Source organism: Cebus imitator, unplaced genomic scaffold (assembly GCF_001604975.1).
Source record: "Cebus imitator isolate Cc_AM_T3 unplaced genomic scaffold, Cebus_imitator-1.0 Scaffold58, whole genome shotgun sequence".
NCBI classification, from domain to species: domain Eukaryota; kingdom Metazoa; phylum Chordata; class Mammalia; order Primates; family Cebidae; genus Cebus; species Cebus imitator.
This window is the reverse complement of record NW_016107373.1, coordinates 3669567-3688429: the sequence shown is the minus strand read 5'-3', so window position 1 is coordinate 3688429 and position 18863 is coordinate 3669567. Positions and strand designations below refer to the sequence as shown.

General features: G+C 42.2%; 1 protein-coding gene across 1 annotated transcript in view; it reads left to right on the top strand.

Moving 5' to 3' along the window:
• EXT2 (exostosin glycosyltransferase 2) overlaps positions 1-18863 on the top strand; it is a 176288-nt gene that overhangs the window by 21203 nt on the left and 136222 nt on the right. Inside the window, exons 5-7 of the mRNA XM_017529398.2 lie at positions 6050-6245; positions 7970-8109; positions 10653-10746. Coding sequence (XP_017384887.1) covers positions 6050-6245; positions 7970-8109; positions 10653-10746 — 430 coding nt within the window. The remainder of the gene's footprint in view (positions 1-6049; positions 6246-7969; positions 8110-10652; positions 10747-18863) is intronic.

Sequence of the window (18863 nt, the reverse complement as noted above, 5' to 3'; positions counted from 1 at the left end):
CATATTTTTCCCAACATTTTGTTATGAAAGTTTCCAAACAGATAGCAAAGTTTAAAAAATTTTACAGTGAACATAATGTATACCCACATCCTAGATTTTATCTGCGTTTTACTATACTGCTTTATATGATTTACATTTTAAGCGTTCTTCTCATCCCATTAGCCCACTAAATACAAACTTGGACGTTGAATATTTTTTTAGCAGTATTCATCATTAAGTATGAGCAAAGCTATTCCCATACTAATTTTTTTGATTGTCATCAAAATGGAAATACACAAATAATTCTCATAGTGAATTCATGGACAGAAGGAACTGATATAATTCAGTGCCCTATTTTGAGGTGAGATTTTTATAAATTGAGAAAGGGTGATCTATATAGGTCCAGCTGGTACCCTTTGGGGCAGTACAAGTTTCTGTTATGTGCCTACAGTTTTAATTTGGCATATTTATGTAGCATGAGATAGAAATAACTAAGTGGAGAAAAGAGTTACTTCTCTGTTTGCTGCTTCTGTGAGCATTTACTTAAACTTAAATCAGTTGTGTGATTTAAAAGTTTGTATTCATTTCTTTTTCTCTTTTTTTTCCTCCTAAAGTTGTTCTGAAAATTATTTAATTCAATTCAGTTTAGTTCAGTTCACTTCAACTCAAACCTTTACTGAAGGCCCGTATTGGGCTAGATTGGTGGCTCTCCTCGGAAGAAAGGGAGGGATTTTGTCCCCCAGCGGACATTTGGCAATATGTAGACATTTTTGACTGTCATGACTGTGCGGATGTGTGTTACAGGGTCCTGAAGACCACTTCCAGTTACTATGATTTGCCAGGAGGGCTCCATGACTCAGCATATAATTGCTCTAATGTCTGTGACTTATTGCAGAAGGACGCAAAGCACAGTCAGGAGAGGTAGAAGGCACATGGGGTGAATCTGGGGAAACCAGACACAAGCTTCCAAGTGCTTTCTTCCAGTGGAGTGCACTGGATGTGCTCAGTTCCCTTAGCAGCAAGCTGTGACGACACTTGTGAAATGCTGTCAACCAAGGGAGCTCGTCAGAGACTTAGCACCCAGGGCCTTTCTTAGGAGCTGACTGCATAGGCTCTCTCTGCCTGGCACGTGCCAGACTTCCATGCTTTCCCAGAAGGAAAGCATATGTTCAGCATAAACCATGTTTGTCTGTGCAAACAGTTTGGACACAGTGAGCCACTCTTATCAGTTCCAGGACTGATGGGAGCCCTCTCAAAATCTAAGTTCCAGATGACACCAAAAGACCAAACTTGTAAGCAAGCCTTTCAAAGGACAGCACTCAGGCCTGCTATGTTAATTCTTTTCCGCATAAGGCAGAACAGCCCCCAAGAATTACTGAGTGCAAATGTCAGCAGCGCTGGGGTTGAGAAACCCTGGGTGAGGCAGAGTGTGACATGTAAGGACTGGTCTGTTAGGACTGCTCAGCTGCCTGAGGGCCTCGGTCTTACGTGTACTTTTCTTGAGACCACTTGAACCAAACTCTCTCTTTATTATTTAATCTCACTCATATAAACTAGCTCTCTTACATTGGTTTAGGACGCTTACTTCCCTTCAGATTTACTTCCATGAAGAAAACTGAAAATAAAAGCTTTAGTGAAAATAAAACAAAGGAGAAAACCCCTTCAAACAGTAAAAATAATTTTCAAATAACTAGTTTCAGAGATTTAGATATATCAACATGATTAGTTTCAGAGATCTTATATTGGTGGTATTTTCCTAGTAATTTAGAGTCTCTAATTTTTACATATAACTCAGCTGGAATATCTTTAGATCCTTTGAAAAGGTGTCAGTTTCTAAAGTTCTGTGGTTCAATTACTCGATAGGAGTGTCCAGTTTATCTTCAGGGAAGCACTGAAAGGTAAGGCTGCATTGAGCATGAACCTCCCTCTGCTGGCTGATGGATGGATTTCTACAACTTGGCTTGGGTGGCCATTTCGGTGCCAGCTTGCAGTCTGGCCATCACTTGTGGTGTTAGCTTTTATAAAGAACATCTCCTACCGCCACCCCTCTCCACCCCTGAAAACGAAGACAAAAAAAATAAAAAAAGTAATGACAGGTTCAGACTCATCACCCTTCCAGGGACTTGGGAGAAAGCAGGATGGGCCACCTCATGGCAGCATTTTGGATTTGTTGATCCCTGTGAGAGTTGCTGTTTAAGGGAATTCCCACATCTCTTGTGGGCTATACAGAATAGTGAGAGCTTTGCTTTTATTTTTGTTTTAAATCTCTGTCAGTATTTGTTCAATGGGAAGCGGATGATTGTTGCTATTGATAGCTGCTTCTCACAGCTGTGTTGGCCTCAGCTGGAATTCTTGTCATTTTCCTTCTGAAAGGAACTAAATTGGGAGTTTACAACTGTTACTATTGAGGGAGACTGAAAGTTCTCAGCATGGTTTTGCTTAAACTTAGATATCAGCGCTGCTGGGAGGAGACATGAAAGCCATAGCTAGTAATTTTAGTCTTTAAAAGAAAAACAAATCCACCTTAAAATTTAGTTTGCTTAAAACTAAAATGGGCATACTCCAACCATCTGCTAGGTCAGGAACAGCCAGCATGCAAGCAGGGGACACATTTTTAGACTTGTTCACATCTGCACATTTATATTGAAAATGGAGTAGCAGTAGATTGGGGATCCAGTGATCCTGGTAACTGAATGTCTAAATCAGAACTTTATTTCTTATCAGTGAAATCTAACCCAGAGCCTTTCTTACTTAAGAGTCTCTTTGAGCACCGCACATCAACATCTGTATTTATTTCTATATCTGTGCAGATAGATGTCTATCTATTTATGCATATTGAAAACCATGCATTCATCTAAGTATCTCCAGTTCCTTCCAGCACTGCAGGGGCATTCTGGTTCTCTCTTTCCATATTTGTAACTCCCTTCTCCAACTCCTAGAAATCTGGCTCCCATTATCCTCAATATCTTTACTTATTTGATCAACCATCTTATACTAATCAAACTTCTGTTGTCCCCTTTCCCCCATATTGCACAGAGGCCTTCCCCACCCCTCCTCATCCCTGCTCAGACTCTGACTCCCCATATTGTGATGCCACTGCTGTTGCCCTGCACCCTCCCAGCACAGATGCCCTCCTCATACTTCTTGGGTTCTAGCGCTGGGGTGATGCTACCATTACCATCATTCTACCCACAACTTGTGTACCCTTCTCTGCTTGCCCAGGCTCTAACACTCTCCTCTGGGCTGCCCAGATGACCTCCTAACCTCACTTGGTCTCCATCATCCCCATTACCCTTCCCCCAGCACAGAAGCCTTCCTTTCCTTTCTGGGGCTCTGATACCCTGCGCCAGGCTACCTTACTATTCTTCTCTTAAGCAGAAGCTCCCACCCCACTAGGGCTTGAACATTCCACATGTGCTGTCTCCTTCCCACCCCACCGTGCAGAAATACCCTCTGGGACTCCAATACTCTGTGTACTTCTGTCTGGACATCCTCTTCACCCTTCTTGGATGCCCACCTGTTTATTCTTTTAATGGAGAGGGTAGAACACTAGTTTTGTGCTATCAGCTCTACTTAAAGAGAAAGGCTCCAGAAACATCCATGAGACCCATCAGAAAACCAAGGCCTTATAGTTTAGAAAGACCTTTAGAAACCATTTAGCTCTTAACTCGAAGCATGACTTTTCACTGTAACTTTTTAATGAAAAGGTTTCTGATTTATATTGAAAAATCCCCACCTCACAAAAGTCCATTTCATTTCAAATAGCTTTAATTATTAAGGAAGTTTCCCTGCTTGCCTTGTGGGTTTCACTGTAAATTATCCTCTTGTTTAAACAGGTAAGTTTGATTGCAGAAATATTTTGAGCAGAGATGGTGTTTACTTTGAGATGAGCTGTGGGTACTCCCTGTATCTGATCTCGCCATCACGAAGTCATCCTCAGAAAATTAATACTTTTACAAAGGAAAAATTATTGAGGCTCAGGGCTGAGCGTAGAGCTCAAAAGCCTGCTTCAGTGTCTAGAAAGAATATTGTTGGCTATAAATGTTCAACGTATTGCTCAATAAATTGTAATTTAGGAGGAAATTGGCCAGGAAAAAGGAACGAGTCTATACAGCTGATCCAAACCATCTCCCTGCTGGGTTGCTGCTGTATATCCTTATCTCTACTGACCCTCACCCTGGCCTCTGGCTCTCACCTACTTCGTGGAGCAGCTCCATTAAGTAGAACCTTCTACAGTAAGGACATGGTCTAAATTTGTGCTGTCAGGCAGCCCCCAGCCACATGCTGCTATTGAGCACTGGAAATGGGCCTAGTGTGACTGACGAACTGAACTTTTTATTTTATTTACTTTTAATTAGTTTAATTTAAATGGCCTCAGGTGGCTAATTGCTATTGGACAGTGAGGTTTAGGGAGTCTGCTGGTTCCTTTTTTTCTTAATTGTGATATGGGAAATGCCTTTTGCTGTTAGTCTGGCTGAATAAAGAATCCATCCTGAGGTAAAGGCAGTCTGGCTGTGGGATAGGTTGCTCTTTTCTCTGGGGTTTATTTGGCTAGTCTAGCTGACTAGGCAGGTGTTCACCTTCACTCATTGCTTTATGATTTAAACCTGAAGCTTAATCCTCTGTAAAAGATGACTTTCTCAGTTAGAGAATAATTACTGAATGAGATGCTCCCCAGCTAGAACTTCCAAACAAGTCTGAGAAACTAAGGAAAAGTAACAATTACCATTCCTTTCTCTTCAAATCCGAAAAGAAAAATAAAAGATAGATGGGTTCACAAAGTCTAGGTTGCATGGTGGTGTTGCCTGTGAGAGACACAGCCCTCGTGTTTTCCCTGGCCTGTACCAGTGTGAGCTGGATTTCAGTGCGTGCTGCTTCTAGGGCTGCTGAGTGTTTCATTTCTTCCTGGAACGTGCTTTCTGTGATTCTTCTCTTTGACGCTGATTCCCTGTGGTCCCTCGGCCTAAACAGATTGAGTATCCCTTATTCAAAATGCTCAGGACCAGAAGTGTTTTTGACTCCTAATTTTTTTTTTCAGATTTTGGAATATTTGCGTTATACTCTTGGTTGAGCATTCAAAATCCAGAAATCTAAAATGTTGCAATGAGCATTTCTTTTGAGCGTTATGTTGGCATCCAGAAAGCTTTGGATTTTGGAGCATTTAGGATTTCAGATTTTCAGATTTGATATGCTCAACTTGTATAGGCTGTATGTTCTGTACCCTCTCTGTCTTGTGGGAGTCTTGTCTTCCAGGAGGGAATTACTTCCCATCTGGTCTCTCCAAAATCTTCCCCTTGACTTCAGGCTTACTGACTTTGTGTTCCCATTTCTGCCTCGTGTGGAGATCTGCATGGCACTAGACCCTTGGAGATCTTTCCTCCCTCTGTTTTCTTTTACACATCCTTGCCATCCAGATATTAAGACTGGAGATTCCATGCTTTGATGAAGAAGATAGTTTTTTCTACTTAATGTTTTCAACTACCAATTCGATCTCCCTGCTGTTTATGTGGCCCTGGCGATGGGGACTTTCCCTGGAGCCTCTCCATTGCACAGGATGCTGTTCAACACCAGGAGCAGCCCTTTCCAGAGCCTTTGGTCACATGCCGGTGCTTCCCGTTGAGCTTCCCTCTTTCCCCATTTGAAGAATGCAGCCAGCTTCCAGTTCCTTTCAGGCTGGGGACCCAGATAGAACTAAGAGAACATTTTGATGTTCCTTCCAAATAATCAGTTAGTTTTCTCTTTCCACACACATACACACACGCACACACACATTTATAGCATGCACTCTCAGCTTAGCATATTATAAGCATTTCCTCACACTATTAAGAACTGTTCCCAAATAAGATTTGTTATGATTACCTAATATTTCAGTGTGTGAATGAATCATATCTTACTTTCTCACAGTATATCATATTTTAAATATTTACTAATGCTACAGAGGATAATTTTTAAAAACCAGTGGATGACTGGTAAGGAAATGCTTACTGCCATAAGTTTAATATCAAAGTTTGTCTTACCTTGACCAACATACCAGCTGCGATTTTCCAATCATTTTTTTTTTCCCTTGTAGTCCACGGCGATACTTCCTCCTGTCGTCTCAGGTGGGTCTCCATCCTGAGTACAGAGAGGACGTAGAAGCCCTCCAGGTCAAACACGGAGAGTCAGTGTTAGTACTCGACAAGTGCACCAACCTCTCAGAGGGCGTCCTTTCTGTTCGTAAGCGCTGCCACAAGCACCAGGTCTTCGATTACCCACAGGTGCTACAGGTGAGTGTCACTCATTACCTCCCACAAGACTCAGTAGAGGTTGCTTTTGTGGGTTAAAATTGAGCCCAACAAACCCGAGTTGTTTTCTATATGCAACTAAAATTACCCTAGGGGAAGAAAACGTAGCATTGCTCTTTACTGGACATGTAGACCTTCAGGTACTTGGAATGTCTGATGTATTGTGTTCCTGTAAAGCTGCTTGGCCTATGAGAGTTCATACTCCTTTCAGATATTCATTATACTTTTAAAAACACAAATCTGATGGATTTGCAGAGAAGCCACATGGACAAAGCAGGCAAATATATCTTGCTTTTACCCCTGTATTCATAAGGCATTCCAGAGAAATTTTCTTCCTTAAGGTGGCAACTTGCATCCCTTGACCATACTGGCCTACAGAGTCACAGTGAACTTTCCCTGGGAGTGTAGGGGTTTTGGGGTTGTTTTTATCATTTTGGTATTTGGTGTTCTTGCCACTTTTATATTTGACATTCCAAGGGTATCGGGGCTAGGGAATGAGAAATTGAGCTTTGTTCACTTAAGTAGTTAAAATGGACACAGGTTAGTTTAAGGAGAAACATCACGGAGCTAGTGTGATTGTTTTTGTTTTTGTTTTTTAATCTCCAGAGAGCTTGTCCATACTGGGATCGTAAAAATACTTTCAAAAAGTGCTGCACTCCCTGTGGAATGTCTGGCTGATAACAGTGGTGATGTGGGCAGAAGTATTTATAGTAACCTTTGTCTAGACGGGAAAAATGGTTATCAGCACGTGCATCCACATCTGGATGCTGACTCTCGAGGTCAGGGGAGCTTTCCACCTGTACCTCCGGGCGCCATGATGGCTTCGCTTCCTCTATTCCTGCTGCTTTTCTCATTTATCTCCAGAGGTGCTTGAAATGTCGAATTCTTTTATTGCTTTTTCTCAATTTTCCTTTTCTCTAGCTTTAAAGATTTGTTTTTTAAAAAAATCTTTTCTTCCCCCTTCTTAAGAGGCAAAAACTGGGAGAAGCAGAGTGGTAGGTGGTTAGGATCTCCGTATTTCGGGTCACCTACTGCAGCTGTTTTTTCTGTGGTGCATCTCTCCTTTTCCCAAGTATTCCCCACACGGAGGGAGTTTGAGGGAGTGAATGAGGAAGAAATTTTTCATTAGATATATTTTTTTCTATCTAGAACATATCAGTCTTAAAATCTTTTCAAAGGCATTGAATTCATGAAATGAATATCTTCTATATAAAAAGCGCACTGTTAGATGCTATGGGGGGTAGAAAGATGAAAAGAGATTTGATATCTTCCCTTTAGGGGGTCTTCTAGAGAGCCTGAAATTCCCAGACAAAATAATTCCATTACAAGGTAGGCTGAGGTGGGTGCTGTGAGCGATGTCAGACAGTGTGCCATGGTGTGTTTACATAGTATACTAGGGCCTAAAGAGACCCATCTGCAGGAAGTCACATTGTTCACTGTCTAGGGGAAGACTTTGACATTGACTTTGAACATTTCCAGAATGTCAACCGTGTACTGAAGAATAGAAATATTAATATAAAACATTGTAACCATTGAAACTGTTCAAGTTTTACAGGTGTGAGCTGTTGTGTTTTGGCATTTTTGTGTCAAGTTGCCTCAGTGTTGCTTGGCATCAACTCTTGTAGGAACTTTGTGGTCTATGGGGATCAAAGTCAGTGGATTAGCAAAAGTAGTTTGTAATCTCCTACTTCTTTGTGTTCCTGCAGGAGGCTACTTTCTGCGTAGTCCTTCGTGGAGCTCAGCTGGGCCAGGCAGTATTGAGTGATGTGTTACAAGCTGGCTGTGTCCCAGTTGTCATTGCAGACTCCTATATTTTGCCTTTCTCTGAAGTTCTTGACTGGAAGAGGTGGGTAGTACTTTCTAATAAACTCTACACTAGCAGTTCTGTGTGTATGACAAGTAAAAAGTCCCTGAGGTTATTGTAATGTATACCCTGGTTCAAGAACTACTACTTCAGATAGCTTTTCTCTATTTTCCATCAGGAGAGTTAGTACATTGGCCTAGAGCAGTTCACAAACTGAGGCCAGCTTGCAGGCTGGCTGTTTTTGTAAGTCAAGTTTTTTTGAAACACAGCATGTCCCTTCCTTTATGTATAGTCTGGCTGTTGTTGTGTCACATTGGCAGAGTTAAGTAATTGCAACAGAAATCAGATGACATACAAGGCTTAAAATGTCACTATCTGGCCCTTTGTCACGGGGTCTCCAACTGCTGGGCTATGGCCTGTTTGGAGCTTGGCTGCACAGCGGAAGGTGTCTAGCGGGCTAGCGAGCATTACCACCTGAGCTTCGCCTCCTGTCAGATCAGTGGTAGCATTAAATTATCATAGGAGCCTGGACCCTACTGTGAACTGTGCATACGAGGGATCTAGGTTGCGCATTCCTTATGAGACTCTAACTAATGCCTGATGATGTGAGGTGGAACAGTTTCATCCCCAAACCATTCCCTGCCAAACCCAGTCTGTGGAAAAATTGTCTCCACGAAACTGGTCACTGGTGCCAAGAAGGTTGGAGACTGCTGCTTTTCAGAAAATGGTTACCAACTGCTAGCCTAGGCCAGTGTTCAACTCTGACTGCTGAGTAGACTCACCTGGAGAGCTTAAAAAAAATGCCTTGCCTAATTCTTGGGGATTCTGAAGGTTAAAGCTCCCAGGCAATTCTGATTTGTAGTCACAGTTGAGAACCAGGGGTTTAGAGTCTCTGTCAAATATAGCTGGTGGTGGAGAAGCCTCCATGTAGATGAAAGCGTAGAGACAGTCCCAGTGTACAGACGGACCCAATTCCATTCTGCTGGGTGTTTGCAATTTATATTGTAATAAACAGAATAGCCCTCTATTCTCATGCTTTGTTTTCCCAATATTTTGAAGGTTGAAGGTTGTTGAAAATTAATTCCATTCATATGTATCTCTCAGTCCTTTCCTTGCCTCAAATGCTTACTGTTTTTTTTTCCTCTCTCAACTTTTTTGATATTTCTAAATCTGATCACCACAGGTATTTGAACAACTTGAATAGCTCTAATTCATTCATCCATCCATCCATCCACCCACCCACCCATCCATCCATCTATCCATTCACCCATCCATCCATCCATCCACCCACCCACCCACACATCCATCTATCCATCCATCCACCCATCCATCCACCCATCTACCCACCCATCCACCCATCTACCCACCCATCCATCCATCCATCCCTTCATCTCATATTGATTGGCAAGCCTCCTGTGAATAACATAGAGCTCTCTTTTCAAGGAGGCTAGAATCTAGTGAGAGAAGACAAACCGATGATAATGTTTTGTGGTAAATGTCATAACAGATGTATGCACAGCCTAGTTGGCAGAAGTGAGGTTTAGAGTTTAATCATTAATTTATACAAATGTAATTACAAACTGCTAAATGTCATGAAGGAAAAGTGATTGTTGAGTCCTCTCTTTCTCTTACCCACCACATCTAATCTGGTAGCAAACCCTGTGGGCTCTACCCTCTCAGCCCTGTCATCCAGTCCTCCCTCATTGCATCCCTTGCCTGGCTTTCGCAGTGTTCTCCAGCTATCTCTCTGCTCCTGTTCTTGCCTTCCTATAGTTTATTCTCACCCTTTAGATGGAACGGTCCTGTTGGAACATGATCAGATTATATCATGCTTTTGCCCAAAAATTTTTGCCTCTAATGGCTTTCCATCTCAGAAAAAAGGCACACGTCTTTCAGTGGCCTGCAAGGTCCTGTACTCTTTGCTGTGACTCCGTTCTTCTTTCCTGATGCTATTCTCTGTCTTAGTTACTTTTCTCCAGCCACAGTGGCCTTTTTGCTGTTCCTGGCACTTGCCCACCATGCTACTTCTTCAGGGCTGTTTGCTTGTTTAGAGTTTTCCTGGAATGCTTTTCCCGCAGGCATTCTCCTGGCCTGCTTACTCTCTTGCCTGCCTTGACTAATTAATTCACTGTTGGGTGTGCACATAATAGGGCTTCCATAAATATATGCCAGATAAGTGAGTAGATTTGAATAGATAGCCAAAGGAGAAAAGTACTTGTTAATTTAGAAGGGAATAAAGAAGCATGTACCAGGTGGGTGGGATTTTACATGCAAAGACTGTGGTAGGGCAGAGCATGGTGTGTTCAAGTGACTGGATGAACACCAGTGTGGCTAGAACGCACTAGTGGAGTGAGGCAGGATGAAAGGAGTAGGGAGTGCAAAGTAGAAAACAATGGAGCTGGTAAAGAACTCCTTTCAGAAGCCAATGAGAAAGGGAGGAGAAAGAGAATCCTTACTGGAAGGGATGTGGGGCTGAAGGAGGTTTGGAGTCTTCTTTCTGCTTGTGAGAATGAAACAAGACTGTGTGTAGAAATGCTTTCTGTGAAGGGCTGTGTGTATGTAAACTGTTTTGCTGTTGTCTCCAGAGCATCTGTGGTTGTACCAGAAGAAAAGATGTCAGATGTGTACAGTATTTTGCAGAGCATCCCCCAAAGACAGATTGAAGAAATGCAGAGACAGGTAAGAGGCCAAGTCTAAGCAGCCTTCCTGGGGAGGTGACGTGGGTGGTACTGAAATGGTGGCCTTGAGTGTTTGGATACAGAGGGACAGGCACTCAGTGCCTGAGTGGGGCTCACTTCCCCCACTAGATCAACTAACCAAACTTAAAACGATAGGAAATTCATGTTAGGTGAGTTGTGTCAAATAAGGTTTGAAATAATAACTCTCAGAGAATTCTGCAGAGGTAAGCCTACTACAGTTTTAAGGTCTTACTATAGCAGATGCAAAGCTGAAGCTCTTTGGAGGTTTGTAGTTACAGCAGGTGATAGTCGTAGTGACCAAGACAGCCATGGAGGCCAGACCATTTTAGGGCAATACTTCTGTGTAGTTATTGACCATGAGACTATTGCTGCAGAAACTAGCCTAGGTTCCCAGTTCAGACAACCTTTGTAATTAGGGAGTCCTCCCTTCTCTTCTGGAACATTTGCCATCTTCCTGCCTCTCTTTCCAAATTTCTCTTCTGCCTTCTGACGCCCCCATTCCCTGGACTGCTCTCTGATTGTTTAATACTCCACTGGGTGTCCCGCTTAGTCCTGCTTTCCTTTCTTTCTCCCAAAGGACATTCAACTGGGTTTAAATATCAAGCAAGGTGAAAAAGTTGAGAAGACTATGCCCAAAAATTTTAATGGACTTTTAAAAAGGTTTAATCTTTGTCAAAGATCACCTGTGTGGGAGATGAGCAGGCAAAGAGGCTTGGCAGATTCTCAGCATTAAGTGGGTAACTGTCCAATGCAACCCCCTGCTGTCAGTTCACATGCCCACCCTCAGGCAGAGAGCCTGCATTTGGCCTTGTCCTAGGAATCAGCCATAGGCTTCTGTCTGGATGCAGGCAGTGCAGCTGTCTGGTTGTGTGGGAAGGGGATCTGGAGTTCTGTTTTTTAAAGTTTCACTCTGCCCTCATGCTTGAACCTCACTCTTTTGGGCAGTGTGACTCAAGTTTTTCTCAGCTGATTTAGGATGCAGCTCTCTTGAGCCTATAGCATCAGTTAGCACTTCTTCCTCTACTTTTCAGCTTCCACATGTTGATGCTGTTATCATGTCTCTCATTCTCTTTATCTTAGGGTATGCATACCTTAATTTAGGAAATTCCCCTTGTCATTTTAGGGTTTTAGGAGAGAGTGAAATTGTGGATGTGTGCAGCTTACCCTCTTTATATTATGACAGGGAACTTCTTATCAGACACAGATCAAGTCTGTAGGTTCTTGCCTCAGATTGCTTGGCTTGGGTGTCAGCTCTGTGGGTTGCAAACTCTGTGCCCTTCATTAAGGATCTGCCTTCTCTGAGCTCAGTGACCTCATCTGTACAACATTTTGGTATCCTGGTTTGACTAGAAGTCACAGGTCAGTTTTAGCTTCCCTGCAGTTTCTTTATAACCTCCTCATGTTTGTTTTAAGTTTCTGGGTTTCCCGGTTGTTATTTAACTGCTGATTTCATCTGAGTTTTTGTGAATCAGAAAATCAGTCCAGAGATCTCTAGATTTTTTTTTATCTAAACCTGTGGTTCCTAAAACTTGTATAGAAGAAAATGCTCCTTGAGGAGTCATAGTGTTTGTGTACTTTGTGTTACCTTTTTTTCCTCCCTGAGACAGAGTCTCACTCTGTAGCCCAGGCTGGAGTGCAGTGGTATGATCTCGGCTCACTGCAACCTCTGCCACCAGAATTTGAGCAATTCTCCTGCCTCAGCCTCCCAAGTAGCTGGCATGCGCCACCATACCTGTCTAATTTTTGTACGTTTAGTAGAGACAGGATTTCACCATTTTGGCCAGGCTGGTAGAACTCCTGACTCCAAGTGATCCGCCCACCTTGGCCTCCCAAAATGCTGGGATTATAGGCATGAGCTACCATACCTGGCCTGCTTTGTGTTACTTTTCATGGCAACTTGATGTACTAATAAAACTAAATATAGAATTATATGCTAAAGCAGAGACGATTTTATACTAGAATCTAGTCTACAAAGGTTAAGAAAACACTGGGGTTAAATGAGCAAATTCTATCTAGTCACCTTCTCCACCCCCCGCCCTGACGCTGGGAAAGAGAATCATTTGGTTTTTGGAGCAGCGTCTACTGCCAGCTCATGGACTACTGTTGCCCGTGGGAGTGTGGTGTGGGAACTGCAGTTCTGAGATAAGCTTGGTCATTTTCAGTGGTGGCTCAGAATCGTGGAACAGTTGAGATGGAATGAATGCCAGTCATTTAAAACAGTGTACTTTTGAGTTATTTGGGTTTGAAGAGACACACAGAGTCAAAAGACGGGTTTGATCCCTGCCTCTGTCCCTTTGAATTGCATGACCATGATAGGTCCCCAGAGCTCCCTAGGCTTCCATTTCCTCATTTATGAAATGAAGGGGTTGGCTAAATCATCTGTCATGTTCCATGTGGCTGTTAAAAAACTCTATGAAATGCTTGTCTCTACCAAGAATATTACTCTCCTTGACGACATTAATAATTGAGTGGTCATCTCCTCTCCCTTTGAACAGCTCTAGTCACAAGGGTCACTTGCCTCCCCTGATGGTGAACAGTCCACTATGCCAGCTTACAAAAGAAAGGTGGACCTGGCACTTTCCTGGCCCCCTTTCTAACTCTTTTCTGCTTTCTGATGGCCTCTTTCCCTGTGCTGCTTTCAGACTGTCTAAAGCTCTCTGCTGCGGCGCCTCACGAGTCCCACTCCCCTTTCTCTGAGTGATTCATATTCCCAAAATGACCGCTTTTCTTCTCCCAGCCTCAGATTTCTAGAGTGGGCTGATCTCAAGTAGGTGAGAGATTATCTGGTTAAAGTGATTTCCAGCTAGGTATAAAGGATGACTAGGTTTGTTCAACTACTACTGGATTCCAGTAGCACCCCTCCCTCAGTTGTGATGACCAAAAATGCCTCTAGACATGGCTTACCAATTGTCCCCTTTGGGATAGGGGGTGGAGAAAAGGCAAAATTGCTTGGATTGAGAACCACTGTTCTCTATAGATAGTTAAATGTCTCATCTCTCTAAAATTAGAGTTCTTTGGTTCTATAACAAAATATACTCTTTCAAAGATATTCTTGTCATTTTGCTTTCTGTTTACTTTCTATCGATTTAACCTGACCTTGGCAGGAGTAACTAAAAAAAAAAAAAAAGGTAAAACACCTGATTCTGCAAAGTTCCTATACCTTAGTGAATTCTCTTTAGGAAGGTCAGATGTGGGTCTTTTTGCAAGACAGGCATCCACTTTTAGGGGAAAGCCTATTGTATCAGTAGCTGATACCTTAGAGCCTCTAGATGATGTGTCAAAATGAACTGAGAGTGAGGAACAGAGGGTCTGATTTGCTTGCCAAGAAACTCCCAACTAGCTTAACGGAGCTGCATTGGACAGTTATAGCCAGCAGAGGTCTCCATCCACTTTTAATTAACTCGTTTTCCCTCTGAGTATTTAAATCTTTCCAAGAAATCCTAAATGCCGTGAGCCACTCTGATGCTTCACACTGACATCTTCCTGATAGCTGCTCTCTAGAGACCTTTCTTTCAGATGAAGAAGAAATAGTGCTTGGCACAGGATTTAAGTCTCCCTAGATGTGATAGAGCTGGTTTCTGATTTGGCCCCAGAAATGTGGGGGTAGGAGCTTGGTGAGGAAGGTATTGGAGCAACATTTTGCAGTTTAGAATTTAGAATCAGAAAGGCTACAATCTGACAGATGTCTGCAGTGGTGAAAGTCCTTGTTGTGACTTGGGAGTTTGTGTGTACCAAGGGAGAAAGTCATTCTGCCTGACAAGGAAAGGAAATTAAATTCCCCTCTCGACCTTAGATGTGATAGCAGCAGCCAAAAAGTTAACTATAAGGCTAGAGCCTAATGTAAGTAACAGCTATCGTTAGACTAAGACTTTTGAGGAAAAGTACAACCTGTGTCTCTGGTATCTATTCCTGAGGCCACCAATGAGTGGTGCTGCCACACGTGGCATTGGACAGACTACTGGGGGCTTATGGGGCTTTTTGTGGGGAAGTTAAAAAACAGCTTCTTAAGTTAGTAGAAGATAGTAGTTGTAACAATATAAAGCTGACTTATCTGTTGGCCTTTTATTGTTCTATGAGCTAACAATTAACTAGTTAGTTAATTTATTGAATCCCTAATTTTTTTTTCAGGGAGAGGTTATAGGAGATAATAAAAAATCTGTGATCCCCATTCACAAATGGCTAATAGTAGTGTTGGGGATACATAGGTATAAGCATAAAGAAAGTTGAGAAGAGGATGTCAGTTTTTCTGTGTACATTAGGGGTCTGAAATAGAAGAGAGAAAGTTGGGGCCAAAGTTGTCAAGGTGGATTTATTGGAGCTGTAGAATTTGAGGTAGGCCTTGAGATGGGAGTTCCATCAGCTGTCTGTGTTATGTTGGAAGGCAGGCAAAAGTATGCAGCTAAATATTTTTCTGTAGTCAAATGAAACATTCATATCCCTAGTCTCCCCTGAATCACAAAGAAAAAGTACACAAGCTAGGGTCTTAGAAGGCTGGATAGACACTAGACTGTATCGTTAGAAATGTTTGTGTGGATAGGGAGGAAGGTGTAAATGGATCCCCAGTTTATCTGTTGAGTAGAATTTCCAAACATTCTTTTATTGGTCAGTGGCTCCACCAGCAGTGACCTCTAACCTCAGCCACACTAGGAGGTGGAAGTCAGGAGCCTGCCTTGCCTTTGAACCCTTCTTTGTACTCAATTGACTAGAAGCCTTTGAGGTGGCAGAAACATTCAGCATCTTCTTTTCTCTCTAGCCTTTAACACTTGGGGTACATTCAAATACCAGTTTCTTTTCAGCTTGTTACATGGATCCATCTCAATGTGCCTTCATATTTTTCTATTAAGCATAACCAAATATTGGTGCTGCAGAGAAGCACTGAAGATATAGTGGGGCTGATTAGGAAAAAGACAAAACACTCTCATTTAAGAAAATAAAACCTCTGGACTATAGTTGGGCCTAGTTCTGATCAAGAAGAGAGTAGAAGAGGCCACAGAACAGTAAATATGTGTGCATACACTGAAGTTCATGTGCTTTCTAGGAAAGCCCTCTGAGGGCCTCTTATTTTATCCTGCTTGCATACAATTTCAACACATTGAATTATTTGGTTTCCATAGCCATAGTAGTTTGGAAGCCACCGATTTAAAGTGAAGAAAGACTACTAACAGTGAAAGTATCTGAGATGGGTTATCTGCCAATCTGGTATGAAAAAAAGAAGATGGGAACTCTTTTTTTTTTGTTTTTTGTTTTTTTTTGGAGGTGAGAGTCTTGCTGTGCCACCCAGGCTGGAGTGCAGTGGCGCGATCTCGACTCCCTGCAACCTCTGCCACCTGGGTTCAAGTGATTCTCATGCCTCAGCCTCCTAAGAAGCTGGGATTACAGGCCTGCGCCACCACGCCCAGCTAATTTTTGTATTTTTAGTAGAGATGGGATTTTGCTGTGTTGGCCAGGCTGGTTGTAAACTCCTGGCCTCAAGGTAATCAGCCCTCCTCGGCCTCCCAAAGTGCTGGGATTACAGGCGTGAGCCACTTTGTTGTCTGGAAAAGCAATTTTTAATAAAAAAGAATTCTCAGCATATTGAATGTAAGGACAGACAGCTTTGCAGGTTTCACTATATCTTGGGTGTGTCATTGTAAGATGGACGAATTCCTCAATTCAGAGAAGTACATCTTTATTTTTCATATTTTAAATTCCTGGCATCCAAATAAGTATTATCATCAATCTCAACATCAAATGTAGTTTTTGTTTCTTCCCACCAAACTGTTATTAATGAGGCATCTTAAAATTGAGGAAATACAGGAATTACTATTCATGTAAATGCCCCTGAATCTTTAAGCTAAGGTTTCATTTTGTTTAGCATATATATTTTTAAGACGTTGGATCTTGCATAATATGTTTTATAAAGTTTTTTGTTTAAAATGTTTGTTTTTATTTTTAAACAGAGTTTGTTATTTGCTTAAAGGTGTAAACCCTCAGATGTCTAGAAACCTTAGCAACCCAGACTGATGTATTATCTGAGGGTTCCCTGTGCTGCCGGCCGGTCTGTTATGTCCGTGACAGTTATATAGCTGTCTGTGTCCATTTCTCCCTCATTTCCCACCCCCAGCGTACACCAGTTTACAAAGCAGACTCAACAGAGTAGTAAGCTAGGCCATTAGAAGAGTAGTCTGAATTTTTTTATGTGAAGAAACTGAGGATAAAGAGATATAAAGTAATCCTCCCAAGACCACACAGAATGTTGGGGACAGACAAGCAGCACACTCTGTTCTGCTGCCTACAACTTCGTTCAAACCACAGAGCTGTGTGGCCTGGATTGAGAGTAAAAATCAGGATGAGCTTCCCAACCATTCAAGCTAAGTGCTTATTGAATAGTCTTCCTTGAAAAAGTGGTTGTTTGAGACGTTTAGGACTGGACACATCCCTGGAAATATATTATGAGGAACGTGGAAAAAGTTTCACTCTAATTTCCAGTATCAGTATTGTAATGTAATGTAATGTCTGCTGTTCTTATCCACCGTGCACCTCCACTGTGAAATTGAGGATTTTAAAAAATATATATAAACTGGCTCTTGGGTCTTTAAAAAAAATGCCAAGAGTTCCCTGCTTCTCCTCCTCCCCTCTCCAGTCCTGACATGCCGCTCCAGGCTGTGTTTCTCAGTCTCTGCTTTTGTACTTGCTCTTAAACAGCTACTGGCTGCCTCCCTTAAACAGAGCACATGGGCCTGATCCCTGGAGTTCTTCCTGTGAAATAGGCAACCATGGTTCTGATACAAATGGAGGCTCTTTGGCCAGTGGGAGGGCCTTGGTGACAGGTATCATCATTTTGTGGGATATTTTAAATGTCACAATTTTGTTTCCAGTAGCACTCTATATTCTGTTTGAGCTTTCCTATGTATGTATATCCCTACTGTGAAGGAAAGTGGTCAATGTATGTTGTTTGAAACAGGATAAAATAAGGCCTCATTTAATTGGAATGCTTAAGGAAGACCATCTTTATGTGTTTAACAGTTTTTTTCAACTTTGGTATTAAGAACCTTGTTGGAAAAAGACTTTTACCAAGTATCTGATGGGAAGCCAAGAAAAGCATTTTAATAGAACTGTCTCAGATTTACAGTGCACTAGGGCCTGTAAATAAATTTTCCTGTCTTTAAGGTTTGGACTGATTTGCAGTTGTTTTGTATAGCTTCTGAGATCTAAATCTGCACAGTCCAGATGGAGAGACCATAAAGCTACCTTCCTTGGCAGGCTTGGTCTGTCTTGTCTGTGGGCAAATACGATTGAGTAGTATGTGGATCTTAGTCTGATTAGGTCACTCGTCTTACTGTGATACCAGTTTTAATTGGTTTGGTAACTTTTCCAAGAGCAGCTCACCTAAGCATGCTTTAAATTTAGGAGAATTAGCGTTCTTAATTTCATAATGCAAATCAGTTAAATAAATATTGGATTAAGGACTTGCTTTGTTCCTACTATTGTATTGGCATATTGAGGGAGATTTTAAAGAGGGTGGGCATAGATCCTGTCTTTAAGAAAGACCCTCAGGTTGCTGGAAAGAGAACTTTCAGTAATACGTGAATTATAAGGCCAGGAGTGCTGTGTATTCAGTTATGCTAAGGAGAGTAAGGAATGACCTCAAGATCAGAGTGGATCAGAAGGTGAAAGGAATCTTCATACCTGGGTAGCCTCACATAGGGAGGGTGAGCCTCAGGGCACCGACTTCCACCAGGAGGTTCTGCAGAAAGACTGGTAGGTAAGAGGAACATCCTGTGGCACAGGCGCCGGAGGCAGGGGAGAGCTTTGAATACCAGCAACAAAGAACTTGGTTGAGAACTGAAGGGAAGGAGGGTAACCAACAAGCGGAGGGTAATGAAAAGATTTGTGAGGCAAGGAGAAAGCAGTGAGTATAATTGAAGAGATTTAGGAAAGAAAGAAAAGAGCTGGAAGGGACCTTAGAAATTATTCAACCCACTCCTTGTATTTTACAAATGACAAGTGAGCCCTAGAGTTGGAGTAATCTTAGACTGAATTGTTAGGCCTGGCCCCCAGCTGGAACCTAGGTCTCCTGACTCCCAGTCTGGTGATTTTTTTTTTTTTTTTTTTTTG